This window comes from Aulonocara stuartgranti (assembly GCF_965226115.1).
Source record: "Aulonocara stuartgranti genome assembly, chromosome: 10".
Classification (NCBI taxonomy): domain Eukaryota; kingdom Metazoa; phylum Chordata; class Actinopteri; order Cichliformes; family Cichlidae; genus Aulonocara; species Aulonocara stuartgranti.
The window spans coordinates 28,591,521-28,617,600 of record NC_138946.1 but is presented as its reverse complement, the minus strand read 5'-3'; the positions used below and the strand labels follow the sequence as shown (position 1 = coordinate 28,617,600).

General features: G+C 37.0%; 1 protein-coding gene across 1 annotated transcript; it reads right to left on the bottom strand.

Moving 5' to 3' along the window:
- Window positions 1–10,066: 10,066 nt before the first annotated feature.
- On the bottom strand, window positions 10,067–25,221 carry LOC309715782 (uncharacterized protein). Its single transcript, XM_082549171.1, is given in 2 exon segments — window positions 10,067–10,191; window positions 10,193–25,221. Coding segments are annotated over 2 exon segments (15,027 nt in total). The 5' UTR covers window positions 25,166–25,221; the 3' UTR covers window positions 10,067–10,137.
- Between the last annotated feature and the right edge of the window lie 859 nt (window positions 25,222–26,080).

The window sequence follows — 26,080 nt, the reverse complement described above, 5'->3', positions numbered from 1 at the left end:
TGGTGTTTGTAGTTCAACTTGACCCGGTTTAAATTTCTTTTTTACTATGGATTTAATTTGTTGATATTCTAAAAATCTTTTCTTGTTGATCCCATATTGTGTAACTAGTCTGTCAAATGAAAAAAATTCTGTTCCTTCTAGTATATGTTCTAAATATTTGATTCCTTTACCACTCCAATCTGAAAAGTTTATCATATTATTGTTTTGTAATATGTCAGGGTTGTTCCAGATAGGTGTACGTTTGCATGGGATTAATGAAGACGCCGTCAATTTTAGAAACTCCCACCATGCTGTCAGAGAAGAGCTGATGTTGATGCTTTTAAAGCATTCATGTCGTTGGATGTTTGAGCTGATAAATGGTAGGTCTGAGATCTCTAGATTATTGCAGAGTGCTTGTTCTACATCTAGCCAAGGTTCATCTAAGAGGGTATGTTTTAGCCATCCTGAGATAAACTGAAGCCTGTTGGCTAAGAAGTAGTGCTGAAAGTTAGGCAGTTCTAGTCCTCCTTTATCCTTGATCTTTTGTAGTGTTTTTAAGCTTATACGTGGGGGTTTATTTTTCCAAAGGAATTTGGACATACATGAATCTAGAGATCTGAACCAATCTTGTGGCGGTTTAGTTGGGATCATTGAGAATAAATAATTTATTTTTGGTAAGACCATCATTTTTATAGCGGCAACCCTTCCCATGAGTGATATGGGTAGACATTTCCATCTAGCCAGATCATCTTCTACCTTCTTTAAAAGTGGGATATGGTTTAATTTAGTTAGATCTGCAAGCTTGGGAGAAACATTAATACCTAAATATTTTATATTTCCCAATTGCAGTGGTGTAGAAGAGGAATTATGGAGGGAGCAATTAATCGGTAGAACTGTAGATTTTGACCAGTTAATTGAGTAATCTGATATTCTTGCAAAAGAGTTTATCAATTCAATCACCCCAGAGATATTGGTTTGTGAATTTTGGAGAAAGAGTAACACATCATCCGCATAAAGGCTGATTTTATGTTCCACGTTCTTGCATTTTATGCCCTTAATTACTGAATTCTGTCTAATTGCTGCTGCTAGTGGTTCAATAAAAATTGCAAACAGTGAAGGGGAGAGTGGGCATCCCTGCCTGGTGCCCCTCAAGAGACAGAAGCTGGAGGATGTCTGGTCATTTGTTCTAACACAAGCTGTTGGGGAATTATATAATATTTTTAACCAGTTTATGAAAGAGGATCCAAAACCAAATTTGTGTAAAGTTGCAAATAGAAATTTCCAGTTAACTGTCGAATGCTTTTTCTGCGTCTAAAGAGAATATTGTAGTTTCTAGGTTTTTACTGTATGAGTAGTCTATCAAATTAAGTAATCTACGTGTATTTGTTGATGAGTGCCTACCTTTTATGAAACCAGTTTGGTCAGGATGAATTAAGAGGGGGGTTATTTTCTCCAGTCTCTTTGAGAGAGCTTTGCAGATTATTTTAAGGTCTACGTTTATAAGGGATATTGGACGATAGCTTGAGGGATATACAGGGTCTTTGCCTGGTTTTAGCAGGAGATTAATGTTTGCAGAATTCATATTTGATGGAAGTCTGCCCTTTTCTTTAATTTCCAACAACGTTCTGTAGAAAACTGGTGCTAGAATCGACCAGAATTCTTTGTAGAATTCTGCAGGAAAGCCGTCTGGACCTGGAGCCTTATTATTGGGCATACTTATCAGGGCTTCTTGGAGTTCACCTGGTGTCAGTGGTGAATCCAGTGCCATTGCTTGAGTGTCCAATAATTTTGGAAGAGTTATGTTGTCCAAAAACTGATCAATTTCTTTTTTAGATGGGTTTATTTGTGGTGAATACAACGTTTTATAGAAATCCCTGAAAATGTTGTTTATTTGTATCGGATCATATATTGTGTTCCCAGATGAATCTTGAACAGCACATATAGTTGTTTTTTCTTTATTTATTTTTAGCTGGTTTGCTAGAAATTGACCGGATTTATTACCATGTTCATAATTTTGTAGGCGTAGTCTTTGTACTAAGAATTTTGTTTTTTTATCAATTATCTCATTTAATTCTAGTTTTGTTTTGCGTATTTTGTTCAATGTTTCCTGATCTTGGTGGGACGCGTAGGCTTCTTCTAGTGATTTGATGTTTTTTTCTAATTCCTGAATATTTAACGAGGTTAGTCATTAATGTATTGCTGCATGGGCTGGGCTGTAATTGCATCGTAAGGTTTTAAAAACTGAGCTTTAAAATGAATAGTGATAATAAAAACTGAGAGAGGCCGACAGTGATCACTGACTTTTTTTAGGGGCTTGTTCAGATTAAATAGAAAAAGATACAAAGCATTAAGACACAACAGCTTTAATAAACACAGAGTAGTTTGGACCTGGAAGCAGGGTTCATATGTCATCACTTAAAGACCGGATATCCCACCTGCTTTGATGTCTTAATGCAGTACAGTTGTTATTATATCACTTGTCGCATCCTGTTTATGACAGTTAAAATAAATAACATCCATATAAGAAATAAAATTGTCTTGTGTAAACTGTATATGGTGTTAAATAGGCCTATACTACTGTACTTTAATGTCGGGCATAAGGGTGGTACTTTAAGAACCATATATTTTATACGGTGGTACTCATTGTGAAAAGTTTGAGAACCACTGACCTAAAGGATTAATTATTAGAATCTCGGCTTCAGATAGGGTGTCAACCATTATAACCTTGTTGGATAGATCAACAAATGAAGCTGGGTTCATTTAAAGATCTAACTAGGCCTGTTGTCTTATTGGTCCTCTTTCCCAAGATTGAAAGAACTTTCTAAAATCTTTTGAAAAAAGATTCTGAATTCTAATAAGGATTTTCTAAATATTATATAGAAAATCATTTCACTAAAAACACAATAAAAATTGTATTGAAGAATCAGGCAAGTTACAGAATCAAGTGTTGTTTATTTTGTCTACACTTTCCAGGTCTATACTACCGTAGCAAAGGGTGTCATGGTCCTGAGTCTGCCGACTCAGTGTTTTATGTTTCTTTATGCTTTTGTTCATTTATACATATTCTGTTACGAATTGCCATTTGTTAGGTTTCTGTTCTGTGCTTTCCCTGGTTCCACTTCTGTGTTCTGTCTGTCTATGGTGTCACACTGTCTGTGTGTGAAACTGTCTGTTTAGTTCAGCGTCTTGTCCAGTTCTGTGTCTGTGAGTTTCCTGTTTTATTCTGAAGGTCTCTATCTCATGTGAGTGTGTTCAGTTTACGTTTCCCCTGTCCCGTCAGCTTTGATGTTCTCCTGCCTGTTGCCGGTTCGTCACTGCCTCTCCCCCATTCTGGAACCCTCTCAGGTTTGTCATTTAGCTTTCCCAGTGTAGGTCTTTAGTTTTGTCTTCCCTCTTTGCCTGTTTTGCCATCTCACCACTGTGTAAATAAAACATCACTAGCATTATCATCTACTGCCTGCGTTTTGGGTCCTTTCTCCCTTCTACACCACACGGCTCGCCTCGGCAGCCGTGACAAAGGGTTTATATATGACATATAAATATATATATATATATATGTATGTGTACATGATATACCCCAATGAAGATAATTAGATGGCATGAGTTTTATATTTAATTTGTCAATTTACAATTAACTGTGTAATTAATTTAAATAATGTTTCAAACAATTGGGTTCTTATATAATTCGAAATTTACCAAAAGAAAAATATTGCAGTGATGTGAATGGTTTTGGAAAAAGATTTATTTAGGGATCAAATTTATGTTAAACATGCATTTTTCTTTCATTTAAATATGAATATATATGGAGTCACAGTTTTCAAATATTCTTGTTAGTTTTGATTTTACTGTATTCTTTGTGCTTCTGTATTCTAACACAAGACAACAGAATAAATATGTTGAAAGAAGATTAATTAGAAATCAGCATAAAAATGTAATTAGAAATGTTAAGATTATCTGTTAAACTTTAATATTTTGCATTTGTGAAAAAAATAACATGTTAAAGGAATACTTTTACATTACATAACTAGTTGTTTAAAAATTAGATGATTGACATCAGACTGGTACTCTTACGTTGTTAGGTTAATATGATTAACGGGAAAAACACATTTTCCAAATACACACATATTAATATAACTAAAAAGTAAAACAAAAGGTAAATGGACTGATTTTTATGTAGCACTTTTCTTGCCTCTCATTTTTTCTTTATACATCCTTGCTTGCAGTAGGCACAATAACGGGAGCAACAGCGATAACAGGAAAGTCTGAGCTGACTGAGGAGTCCAGGAGATCTCTCTGGTGCTGCTTCAGATTCTTCTACCTTTATTTGCTCTTGATAGATATTTGGAGAATCTAGTTGAACTGTTTGATTAGCTTTGTTGCTAGTTGTCAGTGTCTTAGATGCTTTGTTTTGTATGTAGAATTTCTCAATCTCACTAAGCATGCGGACCTTAAGTTGTTGGAGCTCGGTATATTTTTCATCAAGTGATTTGTGTTCTCCATCCCTGCCACTTACAGATAAAAACGTATTACTTTGCCCATGTTCCAACATTTTTCTTGTTTTCTCAACTGATGTCTTTTCTTTCTGAAATATTGATCTCCTAACAAAATGATTGATCACCTTTACTCTTTTATCCATATTGTTTCTCATTTTTTGACCTCTGAGCTTCATCTGATTTATTTCATTTCGTTCTATTCTAGTGTCCTTCCAGATTTGTTTCAAAAACTCAGTTTTTAAAATTCCCTTCTGTGTGAAGTCATCTTCCTCTGCTGACAAGATGGACAACGTTGCAAGATTTGTTTTCTTGACATTTCCAAATTCTTCACCTTCTCCTACTAACAGCAGACCTTCCTTGTCAGGTGTCAAGTATCTTTTGCTTCCTTCAAGATTAACTGCAACATCCTTCATCCTCTGCTTAAATTCATGTTCATTGGTCTCTTCATCCTGATGCTCATGTAAGCATTGTTTTACAACATCCTCAGTTTGGATTGCTTTGTCAAATGTTGTCTTAAACACATGTTTCTTTTGTTGTTGTATCTTGTCATAATCTGCAGTAATTTTAATTTTCTGCTTATAAATTCTGACCCAATTTTGTTCATATGTGGAGATCACTTGTAATATTTTTTCATTTTCCCCCTCTACTCTCTTAATATATGTCGGCAAGTCTTGATGAATCAGTCTATTTAGTTTTCCTATAAGGTTTCTTGTAGAGATTGTAACACTACTGAGGATGTCCTCTCTGGGTTGTACATCAGACAGTTCACCTTTCAGGGATTTCCTCGCAATTAGTTTCACTTTCAGAATCTCTAGTGATTTCATTTCATCCATGACTTGGTCTCCCCTCATTTCCATCCCAGACTGCTGTTCTTCCACATTTCTCCTTTCCTTCAACAACAGTTCTTGTTCTTTGGCAATGTCAGTCTTCATCTCTTTCATCTCTTCTTTTTCTTCACTCATGATTCCCTTTGCACGTTCAAGCTCTTCTTGCTTCTTCTTCAGATTCCTCATCAGACTCTCCACTTTTGCTCTTTCACTCTGTAATTCCTTTTTCATGATTTCCACTTCTTTTGTTTGTCTTCTGAGGTCATCTTCCTTGACTTTTTCTTCATTATGTGTTAAGAAAATCTTGCTTAAAATGTCTTCAAGTCTTTCTTTTTCCGTTTGAACCTGAAGGATACAATTTTTAATCTTGGCTTTTTCTTCATTTGTCTCATGTAACAGCCTGTTTACATGTTCCATCTTATTGAGCAGTTCAAGCTTTATGATTTCCATTGAGTCTCGTTCTTCTTTTATATTTTGTTTCTTTTCTTCCAATATTTCAAATTGTTTCTTGATGTCAGACATCAACACCTTCAAATCCATTTTCTCTCTATTCAGCTCCTCACTTTCTCTCTCCAGATCTTCTCTGTCGTGTCTCAGATCTTCTTTCACTTCATCAAGCTCTCGTTTGTCCAGTTCAAACTGCTGTTTCCATTCATTTTCTGTGCATTCTCTCTTGGTGACCATTTCTGAAAGGATACTTCTCACACCTTCCTTTTCTCTCTCTAACATTTCAGTGAAACAGCGAATGCTTTCTTTCAGTTCATCTTGGGTTGGAAGTTTTTCTTTCAACACTGTTTGCAGCCTTGACCTGTTGTCAACATTTTGTAGTAATCTCTCCATTTTGGCTTTTATATCCTCCTTCAGTTGTTGAAGTTTCACTTTCAGAATCTCTAGCAATTTCATTTCATCCATGACTTGGTCTCCTCTCATTTCCATCTCAGACCGCTCTTCTTCCATATTTCTCCTTTCCTTCAACAACAGTTCTTGTTCTTTGGCAATGTCAGTCTTCATCTCTTTCATCTCTTCTTTTTCTTCACTCATGATTCCCTTTGCACGTTCAAGCTCTTCTTGCTTCTTCTTCAGATCCCTCATCAGACTCTCCACTTTTGCTCTTTCACTCTGTAATTCCTTTTTCATGATTTCCACTTCTTTTGTTTGTCTTCTGAGGTCATCTTCCTTGACTTTTTCTTCATTATGTGTTAAGAAAATCTTGCTTAAAATGTCTTCAAGTCTTTCTTTTTCCGTTTGAACCTGAAGGATACAATTTTTAATCTTGGCTTTTTCGTCATTTGTCTCATGTAACAGCCTGTTTACATGTTCCATCTTATTGAGCAGTTCAAGCTTTATGGTTTCCATTGAGTCTCGTTCTTCTTTTATATTTTGTTTCTTTTCTTCCAATATTTCAAATTGTTTCTTGATGTCAGACATCAACACCTTCAAATCCATTTTCTCTTTATTCAGCACCTCACTTTCTCTCTCCAGATCTTCTCTGTCGTGTCTCAGATCTTCTTTCACTTCATCAAGCTCTCGTTTGTCCAGTTCAAACTGCTGCTTCCATTCATTTTCTGTGCTTTCTCTCTTGGTGACCATTTCTGAAAGGATACTTCTCACACCTTCCTTTTCTCTCTCTAACATTTCAGTGAAACAGCGAATGCTTTCTTTCAGTTCGTCTTGGGTTGGAAGTTTTTCTTCCAACACTGTTTGCAGCCTTGACCTGTTGTCAACATTTTGTAGTAATCTCTCCATTTTGGCTTTTATATCCTCCTTCAGTTGTTGAAGTTTCACTTTCAGAATCTCTAGCAATTTCATTTCATCCATGACTTGGTCTCCTCTCATTTCCATCTCAGACCGCTCTTCTTCCATATTTCTCCTTTCCTTCAACAACAGTTCTCGTTCTTTGGCAATGTCAGTCTTCATCTCTTTCATCTCTTCTTTTTCTTCACTCATGATTCCCTTTGCACGTTCAAGCTCTTCTTGCTTCTTCTTCAGATTCCTCATCAGACTCTCCACTTTTGCTCTTTCGCTCTGTAATTCCTTTTTCATGATTTCCACTTCTTTTGTTTGTCTTCTGAGGCCATCTTCCTTGACTTTTTCTTCATTATGTGTTAAGAAAATCTTGCTTAAAATGTCTTCAAGTCTTTCTTTTTCCATTTGAACCTGAAGGATACAATTTCTAATCTTGGCTTTTTCGTCATTTGTCTCATGTAACAGCCTGTTTACATGTTCCATCTTATTGAGCAGTTCAAGCTTTATGGTTTCCATTGAGTCTCGTTCTTCTTTTATATTTTGTTTCTTTTCTTCCAATATTTCAAATTGTTTCTTGATGTCAGACATCAACACCTTCAAATCCATTTTCTCTTTATTCAACACCTCACTTTCTCTCTCCAGATCTTCTCTGTCATGTTTCAGATCTTCTTTCACTTTATCAAGTTCTCGTTTGTCCAGTTCAAACTGCTTCTTCCATTCATTTTCTGTGCATTCTCTCTTGGTGACCATGTCTGAAAGGATACTTCTCACACCTTCCTTTTCTCTCTCTAACATTTCAGTGAAACAGCGAATGCTTTCTTTCAGTTCGTCTTGGGTTGGAAGTTTTTCTTCCAACACTGTTTGCAGCCTTGACCTGTTGTCAACATTTTGTAGTAATCTCTCCATTTTGGCTTTTATATCCTCCTTCAGTTGTTGAAGTTTCACTTTCAGAATCTCTAGCAATTTCATTTCATCCATGACTTGGTCTCCTCTCATTTCCATCTCAGACCGCTCTTCTTCCATATTTCTCCTTTCCTTCAACAACAGTTCTCGTTCTTTGGCAATGTCAGTCTTCATCTCTTTCATCTCTTCTTTTTCTTCACTCATGATTCCCTTTGCACGTTCAAGCTCTTCTTGCTTCTTCTTCAGATTCCTCATCAGACTCTCCACTTTTGCTCTTTCACTCTGTAATTCCTTTTTCATGATTTCCACTTCTTTTGTTTGTCTTCTGAGGTCATCTTCCTTGACTTTTTCTTCATTATGTGTTAAGAAAATCTTGCTTAAAATGTCTTCAAGTCTTTCTTTTTCCGTTTGAACCTGAAGGATACAATTTTTAATCTTGGCTTTTTCGTCATTTGTCTCATGTAACAGCCTGTTTACATGTTCCATCTTATTGAGCAGTTCAAGCTTTATGGTTTCCATTGAGTCTCGTTCTTCTTTTATATTTTGTTTCTTTTCTTCCAATATTTCAAATTGTTTCATGATGTCAGACATCAACACCTTCAAATCCATTTTCTCTTTATTCAGCACCTCACTTTCTCTCTCCAGATCTTCTCTGTCGTGTCTCAGATCTTCTTTCACTTTATCAAGCTCTCGTTTGTCCAGTTCAAACTGCTGCTTCCATTCATTTTCTGTGCATTCTCTCTTGGTGACCATTTCTGAAAGGATACTTCTCACACCTTCCTTTTCTCTCTCTAACATTTCAGTGAAACAGCGAATGCTTTCTTTCAGTTCGTCTTGGGTTGGAAGTTTTTCTTCCAACACTGTTTGCAGCCTTGACCTGTTGTCAACATTTTGTAGTAATCTCTCCATTTTGGCTTTTATATCCTCCTTCAGTTGTTGAAGTTTCACTTTCAGAATCTCTAGCAATTTCATTTCATCCATGACTTGGTCTCCTCTCATTTCCATCTCAGACCGCTCTTCTTCCATATTTCTCCTTTCCTTCAACAACAGTTCTCGTTCTTTGGCAATGTCAGTCTTCATCTCTTTCATCTCTTCTTTTTCTTCACTCATGATTCCCTTTGCACGTTCAAGCTCTTCTTGCTTCTTCTTCAGATTCCTCATCAGACTCTCCACTTTTGCTCTTTCACTCTGTAATTCCTTTTTCATGATTTCCACTTCTTTTGTTTGTCTTCTGAGGTCATCTTCCTTGACTTTTTCTTCATTATGTGTTAAGAAAATCTTGCTTAAAATGTCTTCAAGTCTTTCTTTTTCCGTTTGAACCTGAAGGATACAATTTTTAATCTTGGCTTTTTCGTCATTTGTCTCATGTAACAGCCTGTTTACATGTTCCATCTTATTGAGCAGTTCAAGCTTTATGGTTTCCATTGAGTCTCGTTCTTCTTTTATATTTTGTTTCTTTTCTTCCAATATTTCAAATTGTTTCTTGATGTCAGACATCAACACCTTCAAATCCATTTTCTCTTTATTCAGCACCTCACTTTCTCTCTCCAGATCTTCTCTGTCGTGTCTCAGATCTTCTTTCACTTCATCAAGCTCTCGTTTGTCCAGTTCAAACTGCTGCTTCCATTCATTTTCTGTGCTTTCTCTCTTGGTGACCATTTCTGAAAGGATACTTCTCACACCTTCCTTTTCTCTCTCTAACATTTCAGTGAAACAGCGAATGCTTTCTTTCAGTTCGTCTTGGGTTGGAAGTTTTTCTTCCAACACTGTTTGCAGCCTTGACCTGTTGTCAACATTTTGTAGTAATCTCTCCATTTTGGCTTTTATATCCTCCTTCAGTTGTTGAAGTTTCACTTTCAGAATCTCTAGCAATTTCATTTCATCCATGACTTGGTCTCCTCTCATTTCCATCTCAGACCGCTCTTCTTCCATATTTCTCCTTTCCTTCAACAACAGTTCTCGTTCTTTGGCAATGTCAGTCTTCATCTCTTTCATCTCTTCTTTTTCTTCACTCATGATTCCCTTTGCACGTTCAAGCTCTTCTTGCTTCTTCTTCAGATTCCTCATCAGACTCTCCACTTTTGCTCTTTCACTCTGTAATTCCTTTTTCATGATTTCCACTTCTTTTGTTTGACTTCTGAGTTCATCTTCCTTGACTTTTTCTTCATTATGTGTTAAGAAAATCTTGCTTAAAATGTCTTCAAGTCTTTCTTTTTCCGTTTGAACCTGAAGGATACAATTTTTAATCTTGGCTTTTTCGTCATTTGTCTCATGTAACAGCCTGTTTACATGTTCCATCTTATCGAGCAGTTCAAGCTTTATGGTTTCCATTGAGTCTCGTTCTTCTTTTATATTTTGTTTCTTTTCTTCCAATATTTCAAATTGTTTCTTGATGTCAGACATCAACACCTTCAAATCCATTTTCTCTTTATTCAGCACCTCACTTTCTCTCTCCAGATCTTCTCTGTCGTGTCTCAGATCTTCTTTCACTTCATCAAGCTCTCGTTTGTCCAGTTCAAACTGCTGCTTCCATTCATTTTCTGTGCTTTCTCTCTTGGTGACCATTTCTGAAAGGATACTTCTCACACCTTCCTTTTCTCTCTCTAACATTTCAGTGAAACAGCGAATGCTTTCTTTCAGTTCGTCTTGGGTTGGAAGTTTTTCTTCCAACACTGTTTGCAGCCTTGACCTGTTGTCAACATTTTGTAGTAATCTCTCCATTTTGGCTTTTATATCCTCCTTCAGTTGTTGAAGTTTCACTTTCAGAATCTCTAGCAATTTCATTTCATCCATGACTTGGTCTCCTCTCATTTCCATCTCAGACCGCTCTTCTCCCATATTTCTCCTTTCCTTCAACAACAGTTCTCGTTCTTTGGCAATGTCAGTCTTCATCTCTTTCATCTCTTCTTTTTCTTCACTCATGATTCCCTTTGCACGTTCAAGCTCTTCTTGCTTCTTCTTCAGATTCCTCATCAGACTCTCCACTTTTGCTCTTTCACTCTGTAATTCCTTTTTCATGATTTCCACTTCTTTTGTTTGTCTTCTGAGGCCATCTTCCTTGACTTTTTCTTCATTATGTGTTAAGAAAATCTTGCTTAAAATGTCTTCAAGTCTTTCTTTTTCCGTTTGAACCTGAAGGATACAATTTTTAATCTTGGCTTTTTCGTCATTTGTCTCATGTAACAGCCTGTTTACATGTTCCATCTTATTGAGCAGTTCAAGCTTTATGGTTTCCATTGAGTCTCGTTCTTCTTTTATATTTTGTTTCTTTTCTTCCAATATTTCAAATTGTTTCTTGATGTCAGACATCAACACCTTCAAATCCATTTTCTCTTTATTCAGCACCTCACTTTCTCTCTCCAGATCTTCTCTGTCATGTCTCAGATCTTCTTTCACTTCATCAAGCTCTCGTTTGTCCAGTTCAAACTGCTGCTTCCATTCATTTTCTGTGCTTTCTCTCTTGGTGACCATTTCTGAAAGGATACTTCTCACACCTTCCTTTTCTCTCTCTAACATTTCAGTGAAACAGCGAATGCTTTCTTTCAGTTCGTCTTGGGTTGGAAGTTTTTCTTCCAACACTGTTTGCAGCCTTGACCTGTTGTCAACATTTTGTAGTAATCTCTCCATTTTGGCTTTTATATCCTCCTTCAGTTGTTGAAGTTTCACTTTCAGAATCTCTAGCAATTTCATTTCATCCATGACTTGGTCTCCTCTCATTTCCATCTCAGACCGCTCTTCTTCCATATTTCTCCTTTCCTTCAACAACAGTTCTCGTTCTTTGGCAATGTCAGTCTTCATCTCTTTCATCTCTTCTTTTTCTTCACTCATGATTCCCTTTGCACGTTCAAGCTCTTCTTGCTTCTTCTTCAGATTCCTCATCAGACTCTCCACTTTTGCTCTTTCACTCTGTAATTCCTTTTTCATGATTTCCACTTCTTTTGTTTGTCTTCTGAGGCCATCTTCCTTGACTTTTTCTTCATTATGTGTTAAGAAAATCTTGCTTAAAATGTCTTCAAGTCTTTCTTTTTCCGTTTGAACCTGAAGGATACAATTTTTAATCTTGGCTTTTTCGTCATTTGTCTCATGTAACAGCCTGTTTACATGTTCCATCTTATTGAGCAGTTCAAGCTTTATGGTTTCCATTGAGTCTCGTTCTTCTTTTATATTTTGTTTCTTTTCTTCCAATATTTCAAATTGTTTCTTGATGTCAGACATCAACACCTTCAAATCCATTTTCTCTTTATTCAGCACCTCACTTTCTCTCTCCAGATCTTCTCTGTCATGTCTCAGATCTTCTTTCACTTCATCAAGCTCTCGTTTGTCCAGTTCAAACTGCTGCTTCCATTCATTTTCTGTGCTTTCTCTCTTGGTGACCATTTCTGAAAGGATACTTCTCACACCTTCCTTTTCTCTCTCTAACATTTCAGTGAAACAGCGAATGCTTTCTTTCAGTTCGTCTTGGGTTGGAAGTTTTTCTTCCAACACTGTTTGCAGCCTTGACCTGTTGTCAACATTTTGTAGTAATCTCTCCATTTTGGCTTTTATATCCTCCTTCAGTTGTTGAAGTTTCACTTTCAGAATCTCTAGCAATTTCATTTCATCCATGACTTGGTCTCCTCTCATTTCCATCTCAGACCGCTCTTCTTCCATATTTCTCCTTTCCTTCAACAACAGTTCTCGTTCTTTGGCAATGTCAGTCTTCATCTCTTTCATCTCTTCTTTTTCTTCACTCATGATTCCCTTTGCACGTTCAAGCTCTTCTTGCTTCTTCTTCAGATTCCTCATCAGACTCTCCACTTTTGCTCTTTCACTCTGTAATTCCTTTTTCATGATTTCCACTTCTTTTGTTTGTCTTCTGAGGCCATCTTCCTTGACTTTTTCTTCATTATGTGTTAAGAAAATCTTGCTTAAAATGTCTTCAAGTCTTTCTTTTTCCATTTGAACCTGAAGGATACAATTTCTAATCTTGGCTTTTTCGTCATTTGTCTCATGTAACAGCCTGTTTACATGTTCCATCTTATTGAGCAGTTCAAGCTTTATGGTTTCCATTGAGTCTCGTTCTTCTTTTATATTTTGTTTCTTTTCTTCCAATATTTCAAATTGTTTCATGATGTCAGACATCAACACCTTCAAATCCATTTTCTCTTTATTCAGCACCTCACTTTCTCTCTCCAGATCTTCTCTGTCGTGTCTCAGATCTTCTTTCACTTTATCAAGCTCTCGTTTGTCCAGTTCAAACTGCTGCTTCCATTCATTTTCTGTGCATTCTCTCTTGGTGACCATTTCTGAAAGGATACTTCTCACACCTTCCTTTTCTCTCTCTAACATTTCAGTGAAACAGCGAATGCTTTCTTTCAGTTCGTCTTGGGTTGGAAGTTTTTCTTCCAACACTGTTTGCAGCCTTGACCTGTTGTCAACATTTTGTAGTAATCTCTCCATTTTGGCTTTTATATCCTCCTTCAGTTGTTGAAGTTTCACTTTCAGAATCTCTAGCAATTTCATTTCATCCATGACTTGGTCTCCTCTCATTTCCATCTCAGACCGCTCTTCTTCCATATTTCTCCTTTCCTTCAACAACAGTTCTCGTTCTTTGGCAATGTCACTCTTCATCTCTTTCATCTCTTCTTTTTCTTCACTCATGATTCCCTTTGCACGTTCAAGCTCTTCTTGCTTCTTCTTCAGATTCCTCATCAGACTCTCCACTTTTGCTCTTTCACTCTGTAATTCCTTTTTCATGATTTCCACTTCTTTTGTTTGTCTTCTGAGGTCATCTTCCTTGACTTTTTCTTCATTATGTGTTAAGAAAATCTTGCTTAAAATGTCTTCAAGTCTTTCTTTTTCCGTTTGAACCTGAAGGATACAATTTTTAATCTTGGCTTTTTCGTCATTTGTCTCATGTAACAGCCTGTTTACATGTTCCATCTTATTGAGCAGTTCAAGCTTTATGGTTTCCATTGAGTCTCGTTCTTCTTTTATATTTTGTTTCTTTTCTTCCAATATTTCAAATTGTTTCTTGATGTCAGACATCAACACCTTCAAATCCATTTTCTCTTTATTCAGCACCTCACTTTCTCTCTCCAGATCTTCTCTGTCGTGTCTCAGATCTTCTTTCACTTCATCAAGCTCTCGTTTGTCCAGTTCAAACTGCTGCTTCCATTCATTTTCTGTGCTTTCTCTCTTGGTGACCATTTCTGAAAGGATACTTCTCACACCTTCCTTTTCTCTCTCTAACATTTCAGTGAAACAGCGAATGCTTTCTTTCAGTTCGTCTTGGGTTGGAAGTTTTTCTTCCAACACTGTTTGCAGCCTTGACCTGTTGTCAACATTTTGTAGTAATCTCTCCATTTTGGCTTTTATATCCTCCTTCAGTTGTTGAAGTTTCACTTTCAGAATCTCTAGCAATTTCATTTCATCCATGACTTGGTCTCCTCTCATTTCCATCTCAGACCGCTCTTCTTCCATATTTCTCCTTTCCTTCAACAACAGTTCTCGTTCTTTGGCAATGTCAGTCTTCATCTCTTTCATCTCTTCTTTTTCTTCACTCATGATTCCCTTTGCACGTTCAAGCTCTTCTTGCTTCTTCTTCAGATTCCTCATCAGACTCTCCACTTTTGCTCTTTCACTCTGTAATTCCTTTTTCATGATTTCCACTTCTTTTGTTTGACTTCTGAGTTCATCTTCCTTGACTTTTTCTTCATTATGTGTTAAGAAAATCTTGCTTAAAATGTCTTCAAGTCTTTCTTTTTCCGTTTGAACCTGAAGGATACAATTTTTAATCTTGGCTTTTTCGTCATTTGTCTCATGTAACAGCCTGTTTACATGTTCCATCTTATCGAGCAGTTCAAGCTTTATGGTTTCCATTGAGTCTCGTTCTTCTTTTATATTTTCTTTCTTTTCTTCCAATATTTCAAATTGTTTCTTGATGTCAGACATCAACACCTTCAAATCCATTTTCTCTTTATTCAGCACCTCACTTTCTCTCTCCAGATCTTCTCTGTCGTGTCTCAGATCTTCTTTCACTTCATCAAGCTCTCGTTTGTCCAGTTCAAACTGCTGCTTCCATTCATTTTCTGTGCTTTCTCTCTTGGTGACCATTTCTGAAAGGATACTTCTCACACCTTCCTTTTCTCTCTCTAACATTTCAGTGAAACAGCGAATGCTTTCTTTCAGTTCGTCTTGGGTTGGAAGTTTTTCTTCCAACACTGTTTGCAGCCTTGACCTGTTGTCAACATTTTGTAGTAATCTCTCCATTTTGGCTTTTATATCCTCCTTCAGTTGTTGAAGTTTCACTTTCAGAATCTCTAGCAATTTCATTTCATCCATGACTTGGTCTCCTCTCATTTCCATCTCAGACCGCTCTTCTTCCATATTTCTCCTTTCCTTCAACAACAGTTCTCGTTCTTTGGCAATGTCACTCTTCATCTCTTTCATCTCTTCTTTTTCTTCACTCATGATTCCCTTTGCACGTTCAAGCTCTTCTTGCTTCTTCTTCAGATTCCTCATCAGACTCTCCACTTTTGCTCTTTCACTCTGTAATTCCTTTTTCATGATTTCCACTTCTTTTGTTTGTCTTCTGAGGCCATCTTCCTTGACTTTTTCTTCATTATGTGTTAAGAAAATCTTGCTTAAAATGTCTTCAAGTCTTTCTTTTTCCGTTTGAACCTGAAGGATACAATTTTTAATCTTGGCTTTTTCGTCATTTGTCTCATGTAACAGCCTGTTTACATGTTCCATCTTATTGAGCAGTTCAAGCTTTATGGTTTCCATTGAGTCTCGTTCTTCTTTTATATTTTGTTTCTTTTCTTCCAATATTTCAAATTGTTTCTTGATGTCAGACATCAACACCTTCAAATCCATTTTCTCTTTATTCAGAACCTCACTTTCTCTCTCCAGATCTTCTCTGTCGTGTCTCAGATCTTCTTTCACTTTATCAAGCTCTCGTTTGTCCAGTTCAAACTGCTGTTTCCATTCATTTTCTGTGCATTCTCTCTTGGTGACCATTTCTGAAAGGATACTTCTCACACCTTCCTTTTCTCTCTCTAACATTTCAGTGAAACAGCGAATGCTTTCTTTCAGTTCGTCTTGGGTTGGAAGTTTTTCTTCCAACACTGTTTGCAGCCTTGACCTGTTGTCAACATTTTGTAGTAATCTCTCCATTTTGGCTTTTATATCCTCCTTCAGTTGTTGAAGTTTCACTTTCAGAATCTCTAGCAATTTCATTTCATCCATGACCTGGTCTCCTCTCATTTCCATCTCAGACCGCTCTTCTTCCATATTTCTCCTTTCCTTCAACAACAGTTCTCGTTCTTTGGCAATGTCAGTCTTCATCTCTTTCATCTCTTCTTTTTCTTCACTCATGATTCCCTTTGCACGTTCAAGCTCTTCTTGCTTCTTCTTCAGATTCCTCATCAGACTCTCCACTTTTGCTCTTTCACTCTGTAATTCCTTTTTCATGATTTCCACTTCTTTTGTTTGTCTTCTGAGGTCATCTTCCTTGACTTTTTCTTCATTATGTGTTAAGAAAATCTTGCTTAAAATGTCTTCAAGTCTTTCTTTTTCCGTTTGAACCTGAAGGATACAATTTTTAATCTTGGCTTTTTCGTCATTTGTCTCATGTAACAGCCTGTTTACATGTTCCATCTTATCGAGCAGTTCAAGCTTTATGGTTTCCATTGAGTCTCGTTCTTCTTTTATATTTTGTTTCTTTTCTTCCAATATTTCAAATTGTTTCTTGATGTCAGACATCAACACCTTCAAATCCATTTTCTCTTTATTCAGCACCTCACTTTCTCTCTCCAGATCTTCTCTGTCGTGTCTCAGATCTTCTTTCACTTCATCAAGCTCTCGTTTGTCCAGTTCAAACTGCTGCTTCCATTCATTTTCTGTGCTTTCTCTCTTGGTGACCATTTCTGAAAGGATACTTCTCACACCTTCCTTTTCTCTCTCTAACATTTCAGTGAAACAGCGAATGCTTTCTTTCAGTTCGTCTTGGGTTGGAAGTTTTTCTTCCAACACTGTTTGCAGCCTTGACCTGTTGTCAACATTTTGTAGTAATCTCTCCATTTTGGCTTTTATATCCTCCTTCAGTTGTTGAAGTTTCACTTTCAGAATCTCTAGCAATTTCATTTCATCCATGACTTGGTCTCCTCTCATTTCCATCTCAGACCGCTCTTCTTCCATATTTCTCCTTTCCTTCAACAACAGTTCTCGTTCTTTGGCAATGTCAGTCTTCATCTCTTTCATCTCTTCTTTTTCTTCACTCATGATTCCCTTTGCACGTTCAAGCTCTTCTTGCTTCTTCTTCAGATTCCTCATCAGACTCTCCACTTTTGCTCTTTCACTCTGTAATTCCTTTTTCATGATTTCCACTTCTTTTGTTTGACTTCTGAGTTCATCTTCCTTGACTTTTTCTTCATTATGTGTTAAGAAAATCTTGCTTAAAATGTCTTCAAGTCTTTCTTTTTCCGTTTGAACCTGAAGGATACAATTTTTAATCTTGGCTTTTTCGTCATTTGTCTCATGTAACAGCCTGTTTACATGTTCCATCTTATCGAGCAGTTCAAGCTTTATGGTTTCCATTGAGTCTCGTTCTTCTTTTATATTTTGTTTCTTTTCTTCCAATATTTCAAATTGTTTCTTGATGTCAGACATCAACACCTTCAAATCCATTTTCTCTTTATTCAGCACCTCACTTTCTCTCTCCAGATCTTCTCTGTCGTGTCTCAGATCTTCTTTCACTTCATCAAGCTCTCGTTTGTCCAGTTCAAACTGCTGCTTCCATTCATTTTCTGTGCTTTCTCTCTTGGTGACCATTTCTGAAAGGATACTTCTCACACCTTCCTTTTCTCTCTCTAACATTTCAGTGAAACAGCGAATGCTTTCTTTCAGTTCGTCTTGGGTTGGAAGTTTTTCTTCCAACACTGTTTGCAGCCTTGACCTGTTGTCAACATTTTGTAGTAATCTCTCCATTTTGGCTTTTATATCCTCCTTCAGTTGTTGAAGTTTCACTTTCAGAATCTCTAGCAATTTCATTTCATCCATGACTTGGTCTCCTCTCATTTCCATCTCAGACCGCTCTTCTTCCATATTTCTCCTTTCCTTCAACAACAGTTCTCGTTCTTTGGCAATGTCACTCTTCATCTCTTTCATCTCTTCTTTTTCTTCACTCATGATTCCCTTTGCACGTTCAAGCTCTTCTTGCTTCTTCTTCAGATTCCTCATCAGACTCTCCACTTTTGCTCTTTCACTCTGTAATTCCTTTTTCATGATTTCCACTTCTTTTGTTTGTCTTCTGAGGCCATCTTCCTTGACTTTTTCTTCATTATGTGTTAAGAAAATCTTGCTTAAAATGTCTTCAAGTCTTTCTTTTTCCGTTTGAACCTGAAGGATACAATTTTTAATCTTGGCTTTTTCGTCATTTGTCTCATGTAACAGCCTGTTTACATGTTCCATCTTATTGAGCAGTTCAAGCTTTATGGTTTCCATTGAGTCTCGTTCTTCTTTTATATTTTGTTTCTTTTCTTCCAATATTTCAAATTGTTTCATGATGTCAGACATCAACACCTTCAAATCCATTTTCTCTTTATTCAGCACCTCACTTTCTCTCTCCAGATCTTCTCTGTCGTGTCTCAGATCTTCTTTCACTTTATCAAGCTCTCGTTTGTCCAGTTCAAACTGCTGTTTCCATTCATTTTCTGTGCATTCTCTCTTGGTGACCATTTCTGAAAGGATACTTCTCACACCTTCCTTTTCTCTCTCTAACATTTCAGTGAAACAGCGAATGCTTTCTTTCAGTTCGTCTTGGGTTGGAAGTTTTTCTTCCAACACTGTTTGCAGCCTTGACCTGTTGTCAACATTTTGTAGTAATCTCTCCATTTTGGCTTTTATATCCTCCTTCAGTTGTTGAAGTTTCACTTTCAGAATCTCTAGCAATTTCATTTCATCCATGACTTGGTCTCCTCTCATTTCCATCTCAGACCGCTCTTCTTCCATATTTCTCCTTTCCTTCAACAACAGTTCTCGTTCTTTGGCAATGTCAGTCTTCATCTCTTTCATCTCTTCTTTTTCTTCACTCATGATTTCCTTTGCACGTTCAAGCTCTTCTTGCTTCTTCTTCAGATTCCTCATCAGACTCTCCACTTTTGCTCTTTCACTCTGTAATTCCTTTTTCATGATTTCCACTTCTTTTGTTTGTCTTCTGAGGTCATCTTCCTTGACTTTTTCTTTATTATGTGTTAAGAAAATCTTGCTTAAAATGTCTTCAAGTCTTTCTTTTTCCGTTTGAACCTGAAGGATACAATTTCTAATCTTGGCTTTTTCGTCATTTGTCTCATGTAACAGCCTGTTTACATGTTCCATCTTATTGAGCAGTTCAAGCTTTATGGTTTCCATTGAGTCTCGTTCTTCTTTTATATTTTGTTTCTTTTCTTCCAATATTTCAAATTGTTTCTTGATGTCAGACATCAACACCTTCAAATCCATTTTCTCTTTATTCAGCACCTCACTTTCTCTCTCCAGATCTTCTCTGTCGTGTCTCAGATCTTCTTTCACTTCATCAAGCTCTCGTTTGTCCAGTTCAAACTGCTGCTTCCATTCATTTTCTGTGCTTTCTCTCTTGGTGACCATTTCTGAAAGGATACTTCTCACACCTTCCTTTTCTCTCTCTAACATTTCAGTGAAACAGCGAATGCTTTCTTTCAGTTCGTCTTGGGTTGGAAGTTTTTCTTCCAACACTGTTTGCAGCCTTGACCTGTTGTCAACATTTTGTAGTAATCTCTCCATTTTGGCTTTTATATCCTCCTTCAGTTGTTGAAGTTTCACTTTCAGAATCTCTAGCAATTTCATTTCATCCATGACTTGGTCTCCTCTCATTTCCATCTCAGACCGCTCTTCTTCCATATTTCTCCTTTCCTTCAACAACAGTTCTCGTTCTTTGGCAATGTCAGTCTTCATCTCTTTCATCTCTTCTTTTTCTTCACTCATGATTCCCTTTGCACGTTCAAGCTCTTCTTGCTTCTTCTTCAGATTCCTCATCAGACTCTCCACTTTTGCTCTTTCACTCTGTAATTCCTTTTTCATGATTTCCACTTCTTTTGTTTGACTTCTGAGTTCATCTTCCTTGACTTTTTCTTCATTATGTGTTAAGAAAATCTTGCTTAAAATGTCTTCAAGTCTTTCTTTTTCCGTTTGAACCTGAAGGATACAATTTTTAATCTTGGCTTTTTCGTCATTTGTCTCATGTAACAGCCTGTTTACATGTTCCATCTTATTGAGCAGTTCAAGCTTTATGGTTTCCATTGAGTCTCGTTCTTCTTTTATATTTTGTTTCTTTTCTTCCAATATTTCAAATTGTTTCTTGATGTCAGACATCAACACCTTCAAATCCATTTTCTCTTTATTCAGAACCTCACTTTCTCTCTCCAGATCTTCTCTGTCGTGTCTCAGATCTTCTTTCACTTTATCAAGCTCTCGTTTGTCCAGTTCAAACTGCTGCTTCCATTCATTTTCTGTGCATTCTCTCTTGGTGACCATTTCTGAAAGGATACTTCTCACACCTTCCTTTTCTCTCTCTAACATTTCAGTGAAACAGCGAATGCTTTCTTTCAGTTCGTCTTGGGTTGGAAGTTTTTCTTCCAACACTGTTTGCAGCCTTGACCTGTTGTCAACATTTTGTAGTAATCTCTCCATTTTGGCTTTTATATCCTCCTTCAGTTGTTGAAGTTTCACTTTCAGAATCTCTAGCAATTTCATTTCATCCATGACTTGGTCTCCTCTCATTTCCATCTCAGACCGCTCTTCTTCCATATTTCTCCTTTCCTTCAACAACAGTTCTCGTTCTTTGGCAATGTCAGTCTTCATCTCTTTCATCTCTTCTTTTTCTTCACTCATGATTCCCTTTGCACGTTCAAGCTCTTCTTGCTTCTTCTTCAGATTCCTCACAAGACTCTCCACTTTTGCTCTTTCACTCTGTAATTCCTTTTTCATGATTTCCACTTCTTTTGTTTGTCTTCTGAGGCCATCTTCCTTGACTTTTTCTTCATTATGTGTTAAGAAAATCTTGCTTAAAATGTCTTCAAGTCTTTCTTTTTCCATTTGAACCTGAAGGATACAATTTCTAATCTTGGCTTTTTCGTCATTTGTCTCATGTAACAGCCTGTTTACATGTTCCATCTTATTGAGCAGTTCAAGCTTTATGGTTTCCATTGAGTCTCGTTCTTCTTTTATATTTTGTTTCTTTTCTTCCAATATTTCAAATTGTTTCTTGATGTCAGACATCAACACCTTCAAATCCATTTTCTCTTTATTCAACACCTCACTTTCTCTCTCCAGATCTTCTCTGTCGTGTCTCAGATCTTCTTTCACTTCATCAAGCTCTCGTTTGTCCAGTTCAAACTGCTGCTTCCATTCATTTTCTGTGCTTTCTCTCTTGGTGACCATTTCTGAAAGGATACTTCTCACACCTTCCTTTTCTCTCTCTAACATTTCAGTGAAACAGCGAATGCTTTCTTTCAGTTCGTCTTGGGTTGGAAGTTTTTCTTCCAACACTGTTTGCAGCCTTGACCTGTTGTCAACATTTTGTAGTAATCTCTCCATTTTGGCTTTTATATCCTCCTTCAGTTGTTGAAGTTTCACTTTCAGAATCTCTAGCAATTTCATTTCATCCATGACTTGGTCTCCTCTCATTTCCATCTCAGACCGCTCTTCTTCCATATTTCTCCTTTCCTTCAACAACAGTTCTCGTTCTTTGGCAATGTCAGTCTTCATCTCTTTCATCTCTTCTTTTTCTTCACTCATGATTCCCTTTGCACGTTCAAGCTCTTCTTGCTTCTTCTTCAGATTCCTCATCAGACTCTCCACTTTTGCTCTTTCACTCTGTAATTCCTTTTTCATGATTTCCACTTCTTTTGTTTGTCTTCTGAGGTCATCTTCCTTGACTTTTTCTTCATTATGTGTTAAGAAAATCTTGCTTAAAATGTCTTCAAGTCTTTCTTTTTCCGTTTGAACCTGAAGGATACAATTTTTAATCTTGGCTTTTTCGTCATTTGTCTCATGTAACAGCCTGTTTACATGTTCCATCTTATCGAGCAGTTCAAGCTTTATGGTTTCCATTGAGTCTCGTTCTTCTTTTATATTTTGTTTCTTTTCTTCCAATATTTCAAATTGTTTCTTGATGTCAGACATCAACACCTTCAAATCCATTTTCTCTTTATTCAGCACCTCACTTTCTCTCTCCAGATCTTCTCTGTCGTGTCTCAGATCTTCTTTCACTTCATCAAGCTCTCGTTTGTCCAGTTCAAACTGCTGCTTCCATTCATTTTCTGTGCTTTCTCTCTTGGTGACCATTTCTGAAAGGATACTTCTCACACCTTCCTTTTCTCTCTCTAACATTTCAGTGAAACAGCGAATGCTTTCTTTCAGTTCGTCTTGGGTTGGAAGTTTTTCTTCCAACACTGTTTGCAGCCTTGACCTGTTGTCAACATTTTGTAGTAATCTCTCCATTTTGGCTTTTATATCCTCCTTCAGTTGTTGAAGTTTCACTTTCAGAATCTCTAGCAATTTCATTTCATCCATGACTTGGTCTCCTCTCATTTCCATCTCAGACCGCTCTTCTTCCATATTTCTCCTTTCCTTCAACAACAGTTCTCGTTCTTTGGCAATGTCAGTCTTCATCTCTTTCATCTCTTCTTTTTCTTCACTCATGATTCCCTTTGCACGTTCAAGCTCTTCTTGCTTCTTCTTCAGATTCCTCATCAGACTCTCCACTTTTGCTCTTTCACTCTGTAATTCCTTTTTCATGATTTCCACTTCTTTTGTTTGACTTCTGAGTTCATCTTCCTTGACTTTTTCTTCATTATGTGTTAAGAAAATCTTGCTTAAAATGTCTTCAAGTCTTTCTTTTTCCGTTTGAACCTGAAGGATACAATTTTTAATCTTGGCTTTTTCGTCATTTGTCTCATGTAACAGCCTGTTTACATGTTCCATCTTATCGAGCAGTTCAAGCTTTATGGTTTCCATTGAGTCTCGTTCTTCTTTTATATTTTGTTTCTTTTCTTCCAATATTTCAAATTGTTTCTTGATGTCAGACATCAACACCTTCAAATCCATTTTCTCTTTATTCAGCACCTCACTTTCTCTCTCCAGATCTTCTCTGTCGTGTCTCAGATCTTCTTTCACTTCATCAAGCTCTCGTTTGTCCAGTTCAAACTGCTGCTTCCATTCATTTTCTGTGCTTTCTCTCTTGGTGACCATTTCTGAAAGGATACTTCTCACACCTTCCTTTTCTCTCTCTAACATTTCAGTGAAACAGCGAATGCTTTCTTTCAGTTCGTCTTGGGTTGGAAGTTTTTCTTCCAACACTGTTTGCAGCCTTGACCTGTTGTCAACATTTTGTAGTAATCTCTCCATTTTGGCTTTTATATCCTCCTTCAGTTGTTGAAGTTTCACTTTCAGAATCTCTAGCAATTTCATTTCATCCATGACTTGGTCTCCTCTCATTTCCATCTCAGACCGCTCTTCTTCCATATTTCTCCTTTCCTTCAACAACAGTTCTCGTTCTTTGGCAATGTCAGTCTTCATCTCTTTCATCTCTTCTTTTTCTTCACTCATGATTCCCTTTGCACGTTCAAGCTCTTCTTGCTTCTTCTTCAGATTCCTCATCAGACTCTCCACTTTTGCTCTTTCACTCTGTAATTCCTTTTTCATGATTTCCACTTCTTTTGTTTGACTTCTGAGTTCATCTTCCTTGACTTTTTCTTCATTATGTGTTAAGAAAATCTTGCTTAAAATGTCTTCAAGTCTTTCTTTTTCCGTTTGAACCTGAAGGATACAATTTTTAATCTTGGCTTTTTCGTCATTTGTCTCATGTAACAGCCTGTTTACATGTTCCATCTTATCGAGCAGTTCAAGCTTTATGGTTTCCATTGAGTCTCGTTCTTCTTTTATATTTTGTTTCTTTTCTTCCAATATTTCAAATTGTTTCTTGATGTCAGACATCAACACCTTCAAATCCATTTTCTCTTTATTCAGAACCTCACTTTCTCTCTCCAGATCTTCTCTGTCGTGTCTCAGATCTTCTTTCACTTTATCAAGCTCTCGTTTGTCCAGTTCAAACTGCTGCTTCCATTCATTTTCTGTGCATTCTCTCTTGGTGACCATTTCTGAAAGGATACTTCTCACACCTTCCTTTTCTCTCTCTAACATTTCAGTGAAACAGCGAATGCTTTCTTTCAGTTCGTCTTGGGTTGGAAGTTTTTCTTCCAACACTGTTTGCAGCCTTGACCTGTTGTCAACATTTTGTAGTAATCTCTCCATTTTGGCTTTTATATCCTCCTTCAGTTGTTGAAGTTTCACTTTCAGAATCTCTAGCAATTTCATTTCATCCATGACTTGGTCTCCTCTCATTTCCATCTCAGACCGCTCTTCTTCCATATTTCTCCTTTCCTTCAACAACAGTTCTCGTTCTTTGGCAATGTCAGTCTTCATCTCTTTCATCTCTTCTTTTTCTTCACTCATGATTCCCTTTGCACGTTCAAGCTCTTCTTGCTTCTTCTTCAGATTCCTCACAAGACTCTCCACTTTTGCTCTTTCACTCTGTAATTCCTTTTTCATGATTTCCACTTCTTTTGTTTGTCTTCTGAGGCCATCTTCCTTGACTTTTTCTTCATTATGTGTTAAGAAAATCTTGCTTAAAATGTCTTCAAGTCTTTCTTTTTCCATTTGAACCTGAAGGATACAATTTCTAATCTTGGCTTTTTCGTCATTTGTCTCATGTAACAGCCTGTTTACATGTTCCATCTTATTGAGCAGTTCAAGCTTTATGGTTTCCATTGAGTCTCGTTCTTCTTTTATATTTTGTTTCTTTTCTTCCAATATTTCAAATTGTTTCTTGATGTCAGACATCAACACCTTCAAATCCATTTTCTCTTTATTCAACACCTCACTTTCTCTCTCCAGATCTTCTCTGTCGTGTCTCAGATCTTCTTTCACTTCATCAAGCTCTCGTTTGTCCAGTTCAAACTGCTGCTTCCATTCATTTTCTGTGCTTTCTCTCTTGGTGACCATTTCTGAAAGGATACTTCTCACACCTTCCTTTTCTCTCTCTAACATTTCAGTGAAACAGCGAATGCTTTCTTTCAGTTCGTCTTGGGTTGGAAGTTTTTCTTCCAACACTGTTTGCAGCCTTGACCTGTTGTCAACATTTTGTAGTAATCTCTCCATTTTGGCTTTTATATCCTCCTTCAGTTGTTGAAGTTTCACTTTCAGAATCTCTAGCAATTTCATCTCATCCATGACTTGGTCTCCTCTCATTTCCATCTCAGACCGCTCTTCTTCCATATTTCTCCTTTCCTTCAACAACAGTTCTCGTTCTTTGGCAATGTCAGTCTTCATCTCTTTCATCTCTTCTTTTTCTTCACTCATGATTCCCTTTGCACGTTCAAGCTCTTCTTGCTTCTTCTTCAGATTCCTCATCAGACTCTCCACTTTTGCTCTTTCACTCTGTAATTCCTTTTTCATGATTTCCACTTCTTTTGTTTGTCTTCTGAGGTCATCTTCCTTGACTTTTTCTTCATTATGTGTTAAGAAAATCTTGCTTAAAATGTCTTCAAGTCTTTCTTTTTCCGTTTGAACCTGAAGGATACAATTTTTAATCTTGGCTTTTTCGTCATTTGTCTCATGTAACAGCCTGTTTACATGTTCCATCTTATCGAGCAGTTCAAGCTTTATGGTTTCCATTGAGTCTCGTTCTTCTTTTATATTTTCTTTCTTTTCTTCCAATATTTCAAATTGTTTCTTGATGTCAGACATCAACACCTTCAAATCCATTTTCTCTTTATTCAGCACCTCACTTTCTCTCTCCAGATCTTCTCTGTCGTGTCTCAGATCTTCTTTCACTTCATCAAGCTCTCGTTTGTCCAGTTCAAACTGCTGCTTCCATTCATTTTCTGTGCTTTCTCTCTTGGTGACCATTTCTGAAAGGATACTTCTCACACCTTCCTTTTCTCTCTCTAACATTTCAGTGAAACAGCGAATGCTTTCTTTCAGTTCGTCTTGGGTTGGAAGTTTTTCTTCCAACACTGTTTGCAGCCTTGACCTGTTGTCAACATTTTGTAGTAATCTCTCCATTTTGGCTTT